This window comes from Oryctolagus cuniculus, chromosome 1 (assembly GCF_964237555.1).
Source record: "Oryctolagus cuniculus chromosome 1, mOryCun1.1, whole genome shotgun sequence".
Lineage (NCBI taxonomy): Eukaryota > Metazoa > Chordata > Mammalia > Lagomorpha > Leporidae > Oryctolagus > Oryctolagus cuniculus.
Genome location: NC_091432.1, coordinates 127,651,808 through 127,671,290, shown reverse-complemented (window position 1 = coordinate 127,671,290; position 19,483 = coordinate 127,651,808). Strand labels below are relative to the sequence as shown.

General features: G+C 46.1%; 1 protein-coding gene across 2 annotated transcripts in view; it reads left to right on the top strand.

The window, feature by feature from the left end:
• OPCML (opioid binding protein/cell adhesion molecule like) overlaps positions 1 to 19,483 on the top strand; it is a 1,351,977-nt gene that overhangs the window by 123,915 nt on the left and 1,208,579 nt on the right. Inside the window, exon 6 of one of the 2 annotated variants that reach the window (XM_070048365.1) lies at positions 15,650 to 15,796. In XM_070048365.1, the coding sequence (XP_069904466.1) occupies positions 15,650 to 15,796 (147 nt within the window). Of the gene's footprint in view, positions 1 to 15,172; positions 15,797 to 19,483 lie in introns of those variants that run through there. The other variant, XM_070048374.1, reaches the window with a different exon arrangement.

The window sequence follows — 19,483 nt, the reverse complement described above, 5'->3', positions numbered from 1 at the left end:
AGGGATGGAAGCCATTCTTGTCATTCCCATTGGCCTCTCTACTGCAGGTGCTGACAAGGGTCTCAATGACTTTCTACCACACCCCACGCCCTCATTTTTCCAAGTTTCTCAACACAAACATGCCTCTTGGGAGTCAGTATTATCTGAAGCTGACTGCAGAAATGCCATGTGAGCTTCATGATGGGCATTCTGAGATAGCTGAGTGACATCTCTACGGGATGCAGGCTTCAGGATGTCTTTGATTTTGAAAGAGGCAGCTGGATAATTTCTAAGCCTCTAGTTGGGGTCAAGATAAAGACATTCTCTGTTTTAATTAATATAGTTGTAAAGAGAGAAACAGAGAGAGAGAGAGAGAGAGCGAGAGAGAGAGAGGAGAGGAGAAGTTGGGGAGGGAGATAGTGTGAATGAATGAACTCAGGGGCTGGTAGAACTGCAAGAACTCCAGATGACTTTTGTTCAGAAATGAAGAACTAGCATGGGCAGGCCTTCTGATTTTTAAGAGAAACAAAATATGTAGATGAGCAGGTATTTAAATACTGGCCATCTGCTCTATTGAAATGTACTGCTGGACCCACAGAGCGTGTCTGAGGGTCAGACCCAGCCCTTAGGCTGCCACACTTCTGAAATACAGGTGTTAGAAGCTACTGATGCTGGAGTTCCTTCTGTGGAAGGTGGTTCGTGAGGTTACTCAGCCTTTCATGCAGGGGCAAGTGGAAGAAATATTCCTTTTTTTTAGGCAGAGATCAGAGTGGAGGAGCCATCAGGCCTTCATGCTCAGAAGCACTGGTCAAAAGTCATGGCCTGGAATATACAGAGACGTGGGCCCTATGGCCTGTCCAGACTGGTTGCTGCTTATCATGCTGGACTCTGTAGTTCTAAGGCCCAAAACTCTGGCACTGGAGGCTCCTGGAAAAAGGTTCCACCTCAGCCCAGTTTAGAGTGAGCTCCAGTTTAGAGTGCTGGTGAGTTGGTAGTGGGGAATGGGGTGGCCTGCAGGTGCACTGGCTCTCAAAGCATTCCAGACTGGTGTGGTGGTGGGCCTCAGAGCTGAACTGCAATGGTAAGTGGCTGTTAACAGTTGTATTAGTCTACTCTCCATTGCTGTAACTAAATACTTGGACTGGGCACTTTATAGCCGTTCACCTTTCTTTGTAAAGGGTTGTTGAACCCACAGTTCAAAGGGTCCAAGAGTGTAGCATTGGCATCTTCATGGCTCTGTTGAGGGTTTTACAGTAGATGGTATCAGAGTGATTGTAGTGTGTGTGAAAGAGATTACATGGCAAGACAGGAAGCCAGATACCTGGGAGGACCCATCTAGCTCTTTTTATAGCAACCCACTCTCTTGAGAACGAACTCACTCCATGAGACCAGCATTACTCCCTTCCCAGGGTGCTGCCCCACAATGACCAAATCACCTTCCACTAGGGCTCAGCTCTCCAGGGTCCACCAACTCCTGTGTGGCCATATTGAGAGTCGTGTCTCCAACAGAGGAGTCATTGGGGAAACAAAGCTTCACCAAGCTGTAGCAGGCGATGCAGGGCAATGACAGCCAATTAGTACCTAAGCAACCTTATAGTGTCCTGGGTAGCTTCTTGGGGACCTGGGGAACTGCAGAGGCCACTGTGTGTGTGTGTGTGTGTGTGTGTATTTAGCTGTAACAACTGACCCCTGACCTCTGTTTCCATATCTTGGCACAATATTAATGAAACTATTTTCTCCATCTGCACATTTCTGATAAAAATACATGCAGTCGCATAGGCTCTAGAAATACTAACATCAGCCAACAAAAAATTCATCTGGAAAAGAGGTCAAAAGTCACTGGACTTTGTTGACTGAATTGTTTTCCTTGCTCCAAGGTTGCATGGGCCACAGACCCAATTAATTTTTGGCAAATTCAACACCTTTGTTGGAGTTGGAGTCATGAGACACCCACACAGTTAATGTGATGAATGGAACACAAGTCTGCTCAGTGATGCACTGCAAACTCCGCCAAGACCAAGTCCAGGTGATGGCCTCCTCAGAGTCTGAGTCCTGCTTTCACATCAGAGTCTGTGCACCAGGCTTGACGCCCATTTGGAGGAGAATTGTTCATTCTGGGGGGTGCCCAACATGCTTCTCTGTGGAAAAGCAAGAATGCTTCATTCACAACACCCCCTCATGAAGGTTGTCATTCAACAGCACAGACTCCCAAGCAGGGCCTCTATGGGTTACCATCTTCCCCTGGGGTCTTGAGCTTAACTGAACTTTGGAGGCCTCAGTGATTCTTACACCTTCAAGGAAATATTGAAAGCAGAAGCAAGTGTGTCAAAGGCAGGTAGCTAGTGAAGCTTGAAGAATCTAATTTCGCAGGAGGGCATCTTCATCTGAGTGCTGCTGCTGAGCGTCACCCCTCGGCTGAGAAGGGAAATCAGATTCATTTCAGTCTCAGGCTGTCCACAATTTCCAGTCCTAATAGATATGGTGTGAGATTGTTTTCTACCTGTCATTACTATTGGTGCCAGGGTTTCCTTTTGAAATGGTGTGCATGTGGTCAGAAGCAAAGCGTGGATTATTTAAAATACTCTGTTGACTGGCTTAATGTAAAGGGGCCCAACATCTTTGACTAATAGTAGTGCCATTCTCAATGAAACACACAGATTTGGCTGGGGCTGGAGGATTTCCCAGCAGCTACCATAACACTTCTGTGGGGGATGTGCGTGACCGTTGATCTTTCCTGAGGGCTGTTCCACTTGTCATGCTGCTTGCCTCTTGTCTCTCTGGGGAATGTGGACTCTGGCATCAGGGCCAATCTCTGCCTTCTACAGGGCTCCGTCTCCTGTGGGGTCTCAGATTCTCTTTGTGCACAGTGAGTACTCAGGCACAGTTCCTGGTTGAATGCTTACTACACATTATTGAAAATAAGCTAAAATGGCCCAAAGATTAGATGCTGATTCTGTTTCCCTCTTAGAAAGTTGCACAGTGGTTTGAAAGAATAACCTCTCAGATGCCTTAGCTACTTTTGCTTCATAGCCAATTAACTCTCAGCCCCCAAGGAGGCCAGGGACAAGGCAAGGCCTGTCCTGCATCTCTGTGCAGCTTTGGGCTTTGGGATGGATCCCGGGTGTAACCCTTTCAAGAACCATGCATTCCCTGAACCCTAAGTGCCAGTTGCAGGAAAAAATGGAACATGAAGTTAAGTACCCCAAGGTTAGAAAACACCAGGACCCGGGTTGTAACACAGGTGTGTGACCCTTAGCTGTATGATTTTGAATTCCTTAAGTTTTATTTTAGACTTGGATAAAGTAGTGAGCACAAGCACTGAAACCTATGTCACACAGTCTCTTGGGTCAGCCTTTGCGATCAACATCGTGCAAGAAGACTTGCTTTTGGCTGGTGCTGAACACAAAGGGTCAGTGTCAGCAGTGTGTGAGCACAGAAGTGGAGGAGGGGGTGCCTGGGTTGTTCTCTGTGGTGGCCGCCTCCCAGTCTGCTCCTGAGCCTGGGATGGGTGGAGCCAACGCAGCAGCTGGAGCAGTGGAGAGGCTGGAGGGGTCGGGAGGCGGGAGGCGGAAAGAGACAGAGTTAACATTCTCTGCCGTCCCTTAGACAGGGCCCCTTGGTAGCCATGAAATCAGGGAATGTGTGACTGTGTGTTTTTTCTTTCTCCCCGCCCTCATTTCTCTTTTTCTTCCACCAAATGCAAATCAATAGATGTGTATTCACAGCCTAACACGATGTCAAGGAGAGAAGAGTAGTCTTTTCATTCAGAGAAGGGGAAAAGGGAGGCCCCTCCACACTGGGAGGAAAGGAGGGCAGGAAATGGGAGGGAGGGGGGAGGGTGAAGAGCAAAAGGGAAGACCAAACCAAGCCCTGAAACACAAGACAGCGGATGGCGCTCTGGGCAGGGGTGGGGAGAGTGCCTTCTGTGTGCCCTTCTACTGACACGTGGTAGGGCAGCCTCTCATCTTCCTGCTTTGTAACTCAGATAAAGGGTAATGACTTTTCCTCCCACCGTATAGTATAGTTTTCAGCTCTTGCTTGCAAGCTATGCTGGCAAAAAAAGAATTGCCTACAAAGGTGAAAAATCTGGTGTATTTTCTTCAGTATTTAGCTAAAGTTGGGTAAGGCATAGCTAAGTAGAAGGCTTTCTGATGACGCAAACTTGGTTACTAAATTGTCTTCAACAAATCTAGCCAGTGTCTGGGCTATCTGTGAATTAGGGTAATGCTCACATGATTGGCAATGGCAACAGCTGAAAGGGGCATGAATTGTAGGGTTTAGTTGATAGAAAAGACCTCAATATTAGGTTATCTGTGCTTCAGTCCTGGCTTCGTTCCTGACTTGTTTATCATTTGAGACATATCTTTTAATCTCAATTCCTCTGTATTTCTCTTTCTGGGAAGTTGAGCTAATTAATCCCTCCTCTGTGTGACTTCACGTAGGGGTGAAGCAAATAATTGAGATTATAAATGTGCAAGCCTTCAATGCACATATCAGCAGAAGTAGCTCATATTTCATCTACTCCCACTTGTGTAGGAGTTTAACTGTACATTGCAAACACAGCCTGATATTCTGGGTGTTTTGAAAATTATGTTTGTCATCTTTTCAACTTTATGGCCACTAAGTACATGAATGAGTATACAATCATGGAGAGCTACCTCCTGTGCCTTCCCAAATCTAACAAAAATTATTGCAAAGGGTTAAAAAGTATACACCCCAAGGACACAAAAAAGTAGAAGAAATAAAAGTGGGTGGGAAATGGAGCCTTTCTTGGAAAAAGGACAAGGAATGACAACTGATTTAGTAGAGCAGACATTAGACATTGAAGGATCTTCAGAGGAAGAGGAAGATAGAATTATTCAGGTTGGCACTGCTGGACCCAGGATGGACTCAGGAAGGATTGGTACAGGATACCTGGAGGACAAAAACAAGAGAGTAGAGAATGATGGACTGGTAGAAAGTCTTAGTTAGGCACTCCCCATGTCCAGGATTGTATGATCCTCTCACTTCAGCCTGAGCAGGGAGTTTAGTTTTTGAAAGAATTGGAAATGGACACTAGTCTTAGCCACAAGAGAGAGTTGAGGCACCCTACTGAATAGATTTGAGAGCCTCCACCCCTTAATGGCCAAACCCACTGGTCTTCCAGTATGATGTAAGTCAGGACTTTACCCTCCTTAGAGAAGCCTGGCTGACTCAAGAAAAGAACAGACAACTACTGACATGTGGAAGAAGAATCACATGGCCAGTTTCTTGCCTGCCAATTTTTGGAGGGTCTGCCAGTAGATCAACTTCTTTGATGAACACAGATTCTTTTTTTAAGCTTTTATTTAATAAATGCATTTTTTTCATAGATACAACTTTAGGAATATATTGGTTCTTTCTCCCATACCCACCCTCATCCTCCAACTCCCATCCCACCTCTCTCTCCATCTCCCATCTCCTTCTTCATTATGGTTCATTTTTAGTTTGATTTTATATACAGAGGACCAACTCCATGTTAAGCATAGATTTCAACGGTTTGCACCCACACCCACATAACATATAGAGTACTGTTTGGGAACAAAATTTGCAGTCAGTTCTCATAGTACAACTCATTAGGGATGGAGGTCCTATATGAGGAATAAGTGCACAGTGACTTCTGTTGAGGAACACAGATTCTATCCATCTTTGGCTACCATTAGCCTTACATATAAAACAAAGGTCAGTTAACACCAGACAGTTGGGGGGCCTTTCTCCATGAAAGACAAAGATGGGAGCAAATGAGCAGGGAAAGGGCTCTGAGGAGGTGGAGATGGTGATGGCTGCTTCATTGGATTCGATTAATATCATCAGGGAAGTCTGAGAACCTACTGTAGCCATGAAAGAAGAAAAAGATGCTACAAGAAATCAGACAACAAGAGCACCATATATAATTGTGTAATAGGTAAAACAACAAGAACACTATATATAATTGTGTATCAGGTCAAGAGAAGAAATAAAAATAGAAAACATTTTGATGAAAAAAAAATGTATGGACACCAATCTAGATGTTCTAAAATCCTTTGAGTAGGATTCATACAAAGACAAATAAAAGTAGGAGGAAATTTTTCAAAGAATACAAAAGAAAGTTTGAAACCCCAGAGTTGGTGGACATGAATTTTCCATACTGGACGTCTATTGAGTGTGTGACACATGCATAAAAACAGATCTACATTCAGAAATATCTTCATGAAATTTAGGAAAGAGAAAAAGGGCATACCCAAAATGTACACTGAGAGAGGACAAAGCTACTCCACATAAAGAGAAACATACATGGATGTTCAATAGACTTTTCCACAGTAATGCGTACGCTTAGAAGAAAATGGAGAAATGTCTCCAAACTTTGGTGGGAAACTCATTTTCTTTTTTTTTAACTTTTATTTAATGAATATAAATTTCCAAAGTACAGAATATGGATTACAATGGCTCCCCCCCCCCCATAATGTCCCTCCCACCCGCAACCCTCCCCTTTCCCACTCCCTCTCCCCTTCCATTCACATCAAGATTCATTTTCGGGGAAACTCATTTTCAACATAGAATTTTCTTTGTAGTTTAACTAACTATACCTAAATTGAGCAAGGTAACAATAATGTCACCTTCAAAGTCCTCCTAAATGATCACCTATCCTTGCTTTTTTTGACCAACTATAAAACAATCTGATGTATTAAAACAAAGAAAAACACCAAGAGAGAAGAAAACCTAAAAACATAAAACAAAGAGAAACATAGAGCCTTGCATGCTTTCAGTAAAGGGAACACTCAGTTGGTAGCTGAAGCCCACGAGGATGGAAAGCTCCAAGGAATGCCTTTAAAACATTCTATTGATGTTTAACAGGGATCACATTTCAGTTAATTTTCAACACTTAAGAATAACTGTGTGATAATTACAGAATTAAACCAGTCATATTAAGTAGAACAGACAAAAAAAATACTATGAGGGATAATATATTAAGTTGTCCATTAGCAGTCAGGGCTATGCTGATCAAGTCACCATTTCCCATAGTGTCCATTTCACTTCAGGAGGTTTCCTTTTTGGTGTTCAGTCAGTTGTCACCGATCAGGGAGAACATATGGTATTTGTCCCTTTGGGACTGGCTTAATTCACTCATCATGATGTGTTCCAGATTCCTCCATTTTGTTGCAAATGACTGGATTTCGTTGTTTCTTACTGCGGTATAGTATTCTAAAGAATACATATCCCATAATTTCTTTATCCAGTCTACCGTTGATGGGCATTTAGGTTGGTTCCAGGTCTTGGCTATTGTGAATTGTGCTGCAATAAACATTAGGGTGCAGACCGCTTTTTTGTTTATCAATTTAAACTCCTTTGGGTAAATTCCAAGGAGTGGGATGGCTGGGTCGAATGGTAGGGTTATATTCAGGTTTCTGAGGAATCTCCAGACTGATTTCCATAGTGGCTTGACCAGTTTGCATTCCCACCAACAGTGGGTTAGTGTCCCTTTTTCCCCACATCCTCGCCAGCATCTGTTGTTGGTAGATTTCTGTATGTGAGCCATTCTAACCGGGGTGAGGTGAAACCTCATTGTGGTTTTGATTTGCATTTCCCTGATTGCTAGTGACCTTGAACATTTTTTCATGTGCCTGTTGGCCATTTGGATTTCCTCTTTTGAAAAATGTCTATTGAAGTCCTTGGCCCATCTCTTAAGTGGGTTGTTGAACTGAAATGTGATCCCTGTTAAACATAAGAGTGGGAATAAGAGAGGGAAGAGATGTATAATTTGGGGCATGCTCGGGCTGACTTGCTCCAATTGGTAGAGTTGGAAACATACCAGGGGATTCCAATTCAATCCCATCAAGGTGGCATGTGCCAATGCCATCTCACTATTCCAAGTGATCAATTTCAGTTCACAATTGATCATAATGAAAGGACTAAGAGTCAAAGGGAGCACATAAACAAGTCTAGTATCTGCTAACACTAACCGATAGAATAAATAAAGGGGAGAGTGATCCAACATGGGAAGTGAGATACTCAGCAGACTCATAGAATGGCAGATGTCCTAAATCGCACTCTGGCCTCAGAATCAGCCCTAAAGGCATTCGGATCTGGCTGAAAAGCCCGTGAGAGTATTTCAGGCATGGAAAGCCAAGGCACTCTGGCAAAAAGATCTCTGTGAGTGAGATCCCAGTGGAAAGAACAGGTCTTCAAAGAGGGAGGTGCCTTTCTCTGAAGGGAGGAGAGAACCTCCACTTTGACTATGACCTTGTCTAAACAAGATAAGAGTCGGAGAACTCAAGGGGCTTCCATAGCCTTGGAAACTCATGACTGGTGCATAGGGAGATTATTGATGCCATAAACAGGAGTGTCAATTTGTAAAGTCAACAACAGGAGTCACTGTGCACTTACTCCTCATGTAGGATCTCTGTCCTTAATGTGCTGTACACTGAGGCTTAATGCTATAACGAGTACTCAAACAGTATATTTCACTTTGTGTTTCTATGGGGGTGCAAACGATTGAAATCTTTACTTAATGTACACTAAACTGATCTTCTGTAAAAAAAAAAAAAAGAAATTATCAATTCCCAACTTGACTCTCACTGGGATTAAACATGACAATAGGTCTGATCTGATTTCATCATGATTTAAAAAAAAATCATCTATTATTTTTCACTTTATGTTTCTGTGTGGGAACAAGCTGTTGAAATCCTTACTTAAGGTATACTAAGCTGATCTTCTGTATATTAAGATAATCGAAAATGAATCTTGATGTGAATGGAAGGGGAGAGGGAGTGGGAAAGGGGAGGGTTGTGGGTGGGAGGGACGGTAGGGGGGGGAAAGCCATTGTAACCCATGAGTCGTACTTTGGAAATTTATATTCATTAAATAAAAGATTAAAAAAAAACATTCTATTGATAGATTTTCCAAGTTATTTAATTGAAAGGAATTTTAGAATTATGCAGGGAGTTTGGGGATATATAATGACAGATCTACAGGGAATTAAGTAAAAACATAAGGCAAATATTATCTCCAGAAAAAGTGAAAGGCTGTGAAAGGCTGATCAAGCAAGACAGTAGTTAAACAATCATAGCAATACCAAAACTGAATGTTGATGTAATCAGATTTTGTAACAAAGTCATGTTGGGTTAATGGAGAGAAGAGAGGTATGGGGGGTGGAGATGAACAGGGCTAAATCCTCATTTTCTGTAGAAGAGAATCAATAGATGATTTTCTTAAATTGTTACATAAAGACCTGAAAGAATAAGTACATTTTTGAGAGGAATAAGGAAGAAAATATCAGAGAAAACAGACAAAAGAGATGGAAGTGGTTGATTTTGAGGAATGGACTTTGGAATACTGTTTTCAGCTTAAACATCTAACACTCCCAACCTAAGCCATGTAACATTCATATATGACTTAACATGTTTTATATTTTTAAAAATGTGTGATGCTGACATCCATGTAGCAAATCTCACGGTGACTTCATGGAGGTGTATCAAAGGTCTTTGAGGTAGGAGGGGAAGACTTTGACCTTTGGAGTCAGCTCTGAGTGAATTTCAGCTTTGTCAATACTCTGGGGAAGTCCTCGCTGAAGTGTCTGAAAGTCTGTGTTGTAGAGATGACTGTTGTGAAGAGTAGATAGGAAGCACAATAACCCTTAGCAGGGTAACCAGCACGTAGTAGGTGGTTTTTTTAAATTTATTTTTTGACAGGCAGAGTAGACAGTGTGAGAGAGAGAGAGACAGAGAGAAAGGTCTTCCTTTTTGCTGTTGGTTCACCCTCCAATGTCCGGCGCATCGCGCTGATCCGAAGCCAGGAGCTTCTCCTGGTCTCCCATGGGTGCAGGGCCCAAGCACTTGGGCCATCCTCCACTGCACTCCCTGGCCACAGCAGAGAGCTGGCCTGGAAGAGGGGCAACCAGGACAGAATCCGGCGCCCTGACCGGGACTAGAACCCGGTGTGCCAGCGCTGCAAGGCAGAGGATTAGCCTATTGAGCCGCGGCACTGGCCTTTAGTAGGTGTTTTATAAATGGTATTTATTGTTAAGGCTATATCAGGCATGAGATATTTTGTGAACAGCTTAACAGTTCAGGAAAGTTCTAGAAATAAGATTAAGACTTGAGTGTAGAAGTACGATGCCCATTTCAGGAGTCCCTGGGACTATAGAAGAAGGACTTAGTCTTCCAGTCACAAGCTGGCTGGCTATCCAATAAAGTATTGCTCCTTTGAACTTAATGCCACCTTTGTGGTTTAAAAGGGCTAATGTCCCTTCTAGAGATTTTAACTTGCTCCCAGGGAGTCACTGACAGCCCCGGAGGCTCCAGTTCACTTTGGAATATTTTGAGCTAAAACGGCAGAGTCAGATTTTAATCTACAGTGTTTTATCATCTTCCTCTTTTTCTTTTTCACAGGCAAAAACCCCAGTGTTACAATATCTCAAACTCCATCCTTCCTGGTCCCTCTGTCAGGCTCCAAGTGCACCAATCCATCATCTTAACTCTATTTACCATGGAGTTGATTTCAGTAAGAGGTTGGGTGAATGTGAATTGCACTAAAGAGTCTTTAGTGTCTGCACAAGCCCAGTCCCTGCCTGGGGGCTTTTGGATGTGTGGTTCATTCTGCCAGGAACAATCCCAGCCTTCTCCCCTCCTGGGCAGCTCCCACTGGGACTCCAGCTTAGAAGGCACTTTCTCTGCCCAGTGTCCACAGACTTTCTGTCCTCCCTTCCCCAGGCAAGCTATCTTTGTTTTACATTTTGCTCAACCTCATTTTTTTTTTCCCCTGCAAGCACTTGTCACTAAGGCAATCAATCATAGGATTAATGGTTTATTAGTGGATCTTCCATTTGTGAATTTTGGATGGGTGAAGACAGCCTCATCTTCCTCAGTGTTTAGTCTGATACACTACACACAGTGGGTACGCACCTGGCGCATGGTAGATGCATAAAGAATATTGTATGAGCGAATGAATTGGTGAGTACATGAAGAACCAAATAACCATTAATGTGGCCCTCTAGATAAAAAAGAAAAAATACATATGGGTCAGAGGAGTCTCTGTCTCCTTGGCCAAGGTCATAAAGTAGAATGGAAAGAGGCAGGGCTGGGACCCCGGCTTATGGTGACACCAGGGGCACAGCGTCATTGTGAAGGCCCAGACCTGACCTCCATTCCCCCAGCTCCAGAACCACGGAGATTTGCCTGACGAGGAAAGACACTCAAGAGAAGAGAAGCAGAAGTGCGGCAATGAGCTTTCTCACAACAGTGCCCGATTTCAGTTGGTTGGCTCGCCCAACTTATTGCTATTTAAATACAGTTTTGATGATTTTGTTTGCTTTGGAGGAAGAAAAAAGATTCACAGAAGGTATAAAATTGCTTATTATTTACCCCAGAGAAGAGAACAATCACCCTAGTAAATATGCATTGAGGCATTTTTATTTGTATTTGTATTTTTAAAAAGATGTTTAAATAGACCCAGTAGACTGTAATATCTCTTTTCAGACTTGGTGCCATCTATTGATTAAATATGCATTTATACATTTCTTCTTCTACTTTTTTAAAATAAAAGAGACATAGGTTTTCGTCATACAATAGACCTCAAAGAATTGATCAGTGAAAATACATATTTATGTGTTTCCTTAAGAAAGATTTCATTAGGCACACACACTTTTTAAAAATAAATTATTTTTGATACACATTGCTGTTTGTTAAATGTGAATTTAATTAAGAGGCACAGGGTGTGTGTGCATGCGTATGGATTGGGAAAGAGGTTGGCAGAATAAGTGGGTGTATTTTTAAGGCAGAAAATGTTTTAAAACAAGGTCACATAGCTAGTTAGTGTCACAGCCAAAATGCAAACCTAAGTTTTTCTGTTTCCAAAGAGAATTCTTCCATAAAGAGAAATTAGAATATTGAGCACTGTCATTTTATTGAATATGCAAACTCAGGGAATCCTGGCAAAGCATGAATTTTGGAGTAAGACTGGAGTAGGTTTCTCAGCTCCTTTTTTTGTCTTGGAGAGGGACTTGGAACTTTCTGACACCTTTATCAGTGTAATGGGCTGGCAATAAGGGGACAGTGACAATTAAGAGAAAGCATTATGGAGTTCCCAGAACTGTGATGGGCTGATAAAGATTAATAAAGATTTGTTCCTAGGATGGAAATTTGACCTCATAGTTCAGATGCCAGCTAAGGTCTCATCCTGTGCTGGAGTATCTGGGTCTCCTACCTTTCCCTGCTTCTGATTGTAGATCCCTGCTAATTCAGACTCTGAGAGGCAGCAGGAGATGAACAAATACTTGGGTCCCTGGAACCCCTGTAGGAGAGCTGGGTTGAGTTCTGAGTTCTGGCCCAGATGCAGCTGCTGTGGGCATTTGGGGACCAACCAGTGGAGGGGAGCACTCTCTGACTCTGTCTCTTTCTCTCTGCTTCCCAAAGGATTAAATTCAATAAAGAACAAAAATGCTGTCCCCATCAGCTCTCCAAGGGTTAGTGTGTGGTGTCCCTCTTTCCTGAGAGCTGGGCCTGCAGCTGACGCTTGAGCTTCGTGGTGTCCTCAGATGCTTAGTCCTGATTGCCTGCTGAGCCCCGTACAGGTGTGGTCCACGGGGTGGCCCTCCCCAGGTCACAATGCCTGACCCCTCTCCCCCTTGTGGTAGAGGCAGCTCTGTGATGCTGGTGAGATTATTTATTTAAACTCTTTGAGCTCTGGTTTCTTCCTCTGTCCAAGGTGCATAATGCTAACTTCACTGGTTTATTGAGAAGAGAAATGAGGGCCCCACGACAGAGTACCTGGCATGTAAAATGATTGTGCTCAATGTTCTAACTTCTTCTTAGAGAACCATTCACTTTGCACACAGAAATACTTGAGCCGTATTTTAGCTGTGTCACTTACTAGCTGTGTGAACCTTGGGCAAATCATGTAATCTCCAAATCTCAGTCTCTTCGTCTCTCAGAAAGGTATAATTACACCTTCTTAGAGGACAAGATTAGGAATTAAGTGTGATGATATTTTTAAGAACCTTAACCCGCAGAGGGTGAACACATGATGTCTATTATTTGCATGATGCCATCTGTCACCAAGTCCTTAGTAATTCTTCTATGTTTCACACACAGCCACTGCCCCCATGCAGCTCCAGAATCCACAGACCTGGGCCAGGCCTATGAGCAGGGATGCTTGATTCAATCTATCCTGTGCACTTCACCTGGATTAATTTCCATAAATTAATTCCTGCCTCACAGTACTCAGAGGCTCAAAAAGAAATTACCCAAGAAGCAATTGGGAATTTTTAAATCCTGGGTCTGGGAGTCAAGGTCTCTCTCATTCTAGCTCCTATCCACAACCCCAATTCCTCTCCCTGCCTTTGCCCAGAGTTTCCTACTAATGTCTGCTATCCCCTGGTCCAGTGATGCCATCTCATCTCGATGGCCCACCTGAGCTGTCCCACCCAATTCAGGAAGTGGACCCAGCTGCCAATCGTAATTCCTCAGAGCTTCTATGGGACCCCAGCATTCTTCAAAGGATGCACAGACCAGGCTGCTGGCAAGCAACACATTCACAGCTCTTGGCTCCACACAGTTTGACTTCAGTTCTTGGTACGTGTGTATCCCGTTATTGTTCACGCATATTCACACATATGCTCCTTTGGGGGATGCTCTTTTCAAATAATCATTTGCCTTGGGGCTGGCTCTGTGGCGTAGCAGGTAAAGCTGCCACCTGCAGTGTTGGCACCCCACACAGACACTGGTTCAATTCCCAGCTGCTCCACTTCCAACCCAGCTCCCTGCTAATGTGCCCAGGAAAGCAGCAGAAGATGGCTCAAGTCCTTGGGCCCCTGTACCCATGTGGGAGACCTGGAAGAAACTTCTGTTCCAGGCTTCAGAGTGGCCCAGCTCTAGCCATTGCAGCCTTTGTGGAGTGAAACAGTGGATAGAAGATCTCTCTCTGCCTTTGCCTTTCTGTAACCCTGCCTTTCAAATAAATAAATAAATCTTTGAGAAAGAACATTATTAAAAAATACATCATCTGCTCTTCAGACAAGAATGAATTGTATTCCACCTATTTCCAGCTTTGCAAAAAGGGCATTCTATGAGCGGGCACTTTGCAAGTGTCAGGCAATGAGACTGTTAAGCATGATATGTTCTCTTGGACTCCTCAGGCTTCCTGACTTGTTTATAAGGAGGGAAGAAATCAATTGTTTTACTTTTTTTTTAACCAATAAAATAGGCTTTTCTTTGGTGGAAATAGGGAAGTGCAATTCGTCCCGAGAAACTTGTTGGCAAGTGGCTGCTGAGTGGAAACTGTGGATTTTGCAAAGGGACAGACCTGGGGTTTGAATCCTGGCTCTCATTTGCTGTGCAGTCTCTGGCAAGTGTCTGGAGCTTTCTGGACTTCAGTTGCAGCTTGTTAAAAACCAATGAAATAGTGGTTCAAGGGGTAAGACTGGTGAGGACCAACTAGAATAGAGTATGTGCAAGAAGTACCTGGGGAAATATTGGCAAGTACAGTCAGTGAAGCAGGCAGTAAGAATGTTCTAATATTCTAGAAAGTCACTCAGAGGTCTTGAGCCATGCGCATACATGGAGCTAGGAAGAGATCCAAGCCACCGCAGGGTCTTTGGAGGGCACTGAGGGGCAGAAATCATGTGCCCAACCCCTTCCATCACATCTGCCACTGTCCTTATCCTAGATCCTCTAGGTTCTCTAGGTTCAGAGTCAACTTCAGAGGTAGAAGTACTCAGGCACTGTTGGCAGCACGCTCTTGGCCAGAGTTGCCAGCCTTTGTGGACCTGGTGGCAAGCAGGGGAAAGCCGAGGTTTGTCACACCCAGAAATACTGTCTGCATGTACACTGCCCTTGCAGAGGGAGGGATGGAGGGGACCATGAAGAGGAGGAAGGCAGAAAGCCACAGGTATCCTTCTCATCCTGCAGACTTGCAGTGACTTCAGTAGTGCCTATCTGTGTCCCTGCCTAGGCAGTAATCAGAGCGATTGTTCGGGCTTCAGTAGCATCCTGTCTTCTTGGAATGGCAGAATTTTCTAATTGTGAGGAACTGGCCAATTCTCTTTGCATCTTTAGTGGGGTGGGGTGGGGGGAGAAAGAAACCCTTCACATGCTGGTCTTCCTGAAGGAATCCCATCTTGCCTCCCAGTGCTCGGTGTGGCGGCTTGGGGGAGTGGGTGCAGACTGGAATGTCTGAGCACTGCCTGTGGATGGCAGCTCCTGCGGCATGCCTGCCTGGAGACCAGAAAGAGCAAGGATGAGGAGGAGCTGGCCTTGCACGGAGTGACCTTCCTCCCCTGGCCATGCCAGTGCCCTGGGGGGGTCAGGCCTACACCAGCAGCACCAGACCCCTCCCCACCGCCCAGCAAGGAGCCCCGCACTGGCACACTCGCCCAGACTCCAGTGCGCACTGCTGTACTCTGGCGGTGAGGGGGTGAGTGAGGGGCAGGCTCCAACTCCCCTTGGAGTGGCGCCTTCCAAACAGGAAAGTCTCCTCGCGTCGCTCAGGAGCCTGGAGCCAATGCCTGCCTGGGAGGAGGGCTGCCTGGAGCCCCGTACAGATTGGTGCTGATGCTTCTCACCAGTTGTATGTGCAAGAGAAAAATCAGAGACGCTGCCTGCCTGCTCCCATCTCGCGCGCGCTCTCTCTCCTCTGCTCTCTCCCTCCCTTTGCAAACATTGGATTTAAACCTGCTCAGAATTCAGCACAGAGGAAGGCGGCAGCGCAGCGGCAGCAGAAGCAGCGGTGAGCCCGGCAGCTGAGAGCGAGCGCCGCAACGTCGAGATGTACCATCCCGCCTGCTGGATCATCTTCTCCGCCACGACCGCCCTGCTCTTCATCCCAGGTACCCGGGAGAGAAGGGGCTCCCTCTGGCTGGGGCGGCTGTGCCGCGCGGGGGCGGGAGGGGCAGGAGGAAGACGGGGAGTGTGAGCGCCCGTGAGTGCAAGGGTAGGCTGGCGGTGTGCACGCACACACTCGCAGGCTCGCCCGGCCGCTCACACACGCACGCAAGCAGCAGCCCGCGGTCGGGGGTTGCTCCGTTCCGGGGGATCCGGTGAGCTGGGTTCGAGGTCTGCTCGGTGCTGCGAGGCACTGCCGTTTCCGTGAAAGGTACCGACTGGCGTTAACCAGCCGTGGTCCCAGGGGCAAGAGAAGAGGGGTTGCAACTCCCAGTTGTAAATCCTTCAGCTGCCTGGGCTGGGACCTGCAGAGTGGATGGGGCTTCCTTCCTGGTCTCCCGGTCGGTCGTGATCTCTGTTTCCCTCCAAATCCTGCCAGATCTCTGCGGCTCCGCATCCCTCAGTGTGTCCCGCCCCTCTTCTGGTCTCTTTTTGTCCCCCCTCGCCCCTTGCTTCCTCCTTCCTCCCCCCTCTCCGAACCCTGTCTCCCCAAGGGCGCCCCACTTGAGCGTCTTCCCATTCCTCCTCCCTGGCTCCAGCATTCGCTCATGCATTTCTGCCTTACCACGATCCGTCCACGGGCTCATCCCTTCTTCATCCTTCCACCAAATGGGCAGATTGCACCTTTGGAACTCAGATTCTTCCGGAGTTCTCCCTCCCGCTGTTCACAGGGGAAATGTGCATACCTCCCCCACCCCCCAACCCAGGGAATTTGTAATGTCCATCCCGAGGGTAAGTGGGGAATCTGCGGTGTGCATCCGGATTTCCCTGGCTGGCCTCAGCACCTGGCCCACCCTATCCAGTGATTTAAATACACCTCTCACAGGCAGTTACTTGGTGGGGAAAGCCAGATCTGCAGCCACACAGGTAAGATGCTGCAGTCCTGCCCGGATAAGCTTGGGAGAAGCATTGCAACATCCAGGGCGTCTTAATAGATCTGGTAATTGCACAGGAGTCCCCTGTGAGCAGACAACCCGATGCCCACAGGCATCTTTCAGACAATGCCATGGGGTTAGATTGTGCTTGCCAAGGTTTTGGGCAACATCAAACACCAAAGGGTCTGCAGGGTTTCTGTATTAACCCCAGCCCTGCAACGACTTTTTTTTTTTCCTCCAAATTGAGATACATGAATTGGGTTAAACATTAGCTTAAACCATTTATACACACAGACTGCTAAGATTCTTAATTATCTCTTTACAGGTAAAACAGAGCTTTGCATTCTTATACTCAGAATCACTTGGGAGGGGGGCTGTTTTTCCAAACGTAATTCTCTAAACATTTCTAACAGAGCAGAGTGAAATCAGAAAAATGTGAGTTTATTGGGGAGAAAGAAAAACGAGCGGGCTGCATTTAAAAAAGAGGCCCAGCATGGGATATTTTATAATTTTCATTAAAAATTTTTGAATTAATTTGGTGATTTTGATTTTATTTTTTTAAGTTTAGAATTGTACCTTTGCAAGTAGTGATGGGTTCTGCACCAACCCTGTTCCTTGGTGTTTGTTTCAGGCTGAGAAGTTCCCCGTAGGGAGAGGAGGTCTCCTGCTTCCCAATTCAAGCAGCACCCCAGGGGGTTTCAGCCTGACTGGCTAGGGGCTGGGGCTGGCTTCCCTGGGGAGGGCCTAGCAGGAGGAGCACTCAGTACCTGCCTGGGCCTGGTAGAGGGAGCCAGGTGGGTGCTCTGGGCCCACAGTGTGAGAGGACAAACTTTCCTGCATATGCAGTCCTGAGATCAGGACCCACGACCCCAGGGAATCCTGGATGTGTGGATGTGCCCCACTGCCCCTGATGGCAGAAATGAGAACACTGCACTTCAGACAGGAGAGGGGAGTGAGCCCCTGTAGGCAGAAGCTGCATTGCAGTAGACCCTGAGGGAAGACAGCAGCCAGGGTGATGCCTCCCTCTGGGGGCCCCGGGGTACCCCGAAGCCCAGCTCCACAGCATAGGTGGCAGCCCGCAGACCCTGCTTGCAGGAGAGGCATCTGTCCCGGAAGCCAAAGCCGGCAGCGAGAAAGGGGAATGGAGTCTGCTTCCTGAGCCCCCAAGCACATGGTGCATGGGGATGACAGCAGCTCCTGGGTCCCCCGGGGAGGGCAGGGCATTGATGATGCCAGCACCTTGACCCACCTCTGCACATATCCACTGCCAGCTCTGCGGACTGCTTTCTCTGTGAACTGTGCCAGGAACCTGGCGAGAGAGGTGTCAGGCAGGGCGGAGGAAAAGTTGGCGTGAGAAGGCATAGATGCAAGAAAGACTCTTTCCATCTTGATGAGATGCAACGGCTTGCTTGTGACTTTGCTGTTCTCATTTCTTTCACTCTCATCTGGAACCCTTGCCATTTTCATTTTTCCTTTACTTCAAATGATACTTTTTCTCCCATGGGGTTAATAGTGCTCCTTAGCCATTTACTTTCCTTGCATCTAAAGACAAAGGCTAATACAATCACGCACTGCTGACCTGGTTAGACCCCCATGCTGTTTGGACCTCCCAGCTTTTTGTTTCTTGGTATGACATGTTTCTGCCCCAGAATAACTTTAAGGTTCATGCTGTTGTCACCTGGTGTCTTCCAAGGGGAGTTGAATGGTCATAAATTGCCTTTCTAGGCAGAATCTCTGAGAGCCACAAGTAGAGACAATGATGAGCTCATGCCCAAGACAGGCACAGGGCCTCAGTTGATGGTTTAATTGCTGTATTCACCAGGGGTACTGTCCAAAAAGAGTGACTGGGGCGCTGTTGCAGGCAGCTAGAAACAGAGTCTGAATGGAAGGCTTTTTGACCTGGGGTCTGAGGCTTTCTAAGAGAGATGTGAAAAAGAAGCGAGAAGTGCAGGTTGTGGGTCATTCCCATCAGAATGACCTGGAGTGCAAGGCAAGTTACAAAGCAAGTCCCTGTCCCTGTCTCAAACAGCAATGTCCCAGGTCCTTCTCATGATGTCTGCACTGCTTTGCCTTCTGTAGTTTAAAACCAGTGTCCACAGCTTGCGGCATTGGAATCAAAAACCATCTTCTGCCTGTTCTTTTCTCCTTTAGCTAGCTCTTGGCAATGGCACCTTGGCCATGGAGGTGGGAGGGCGGGGTGAGGCAGTGTTCTATGATTGGCTGCCCAGGCTTGGTTCCAGAAGCACAGCTCAATGCAAGGCCAGTGGGGGCCTGTCTGCTAATGAGAGGATGGGGCCTCTAACCTGGAGGAATTCCTTCCTCAAGTTCAGACCATTGCCTCCTGTTGGTATCTTCCTGTCCTGGGAGTCTGGGCAGGGAAGTCTGGCAGGGTAGAGAAGTAGAGAAGTCCCCATCTACCTCACTTGGACTAAATGATGTCTTTGTGGCCAGATCTGGGAGGCTGGATTCATAGCCACAGGCCCATGCCTTTACCTACTAGATCTTTAATTTTTAAAATTATTAATTTGGCAGATGGGGGAGATAGATGGGTACGTAAGTAGAGAGATAGAGATAGAGATAGAGATAGAGATAGAGATAGAGATAGAGATAGATAGAGGGAAAGGGAGAGGGAGAGGGAGAGAGAGAGAGAGAGAGACCCACTTGCTGGATCACTCCCCAGCTACCCACAATGGCTGGGGGTTGGGGAAGCCAATGTCAGGAGCCAAGAACTCAAACCAGGTCTCCCACATAGGTGGC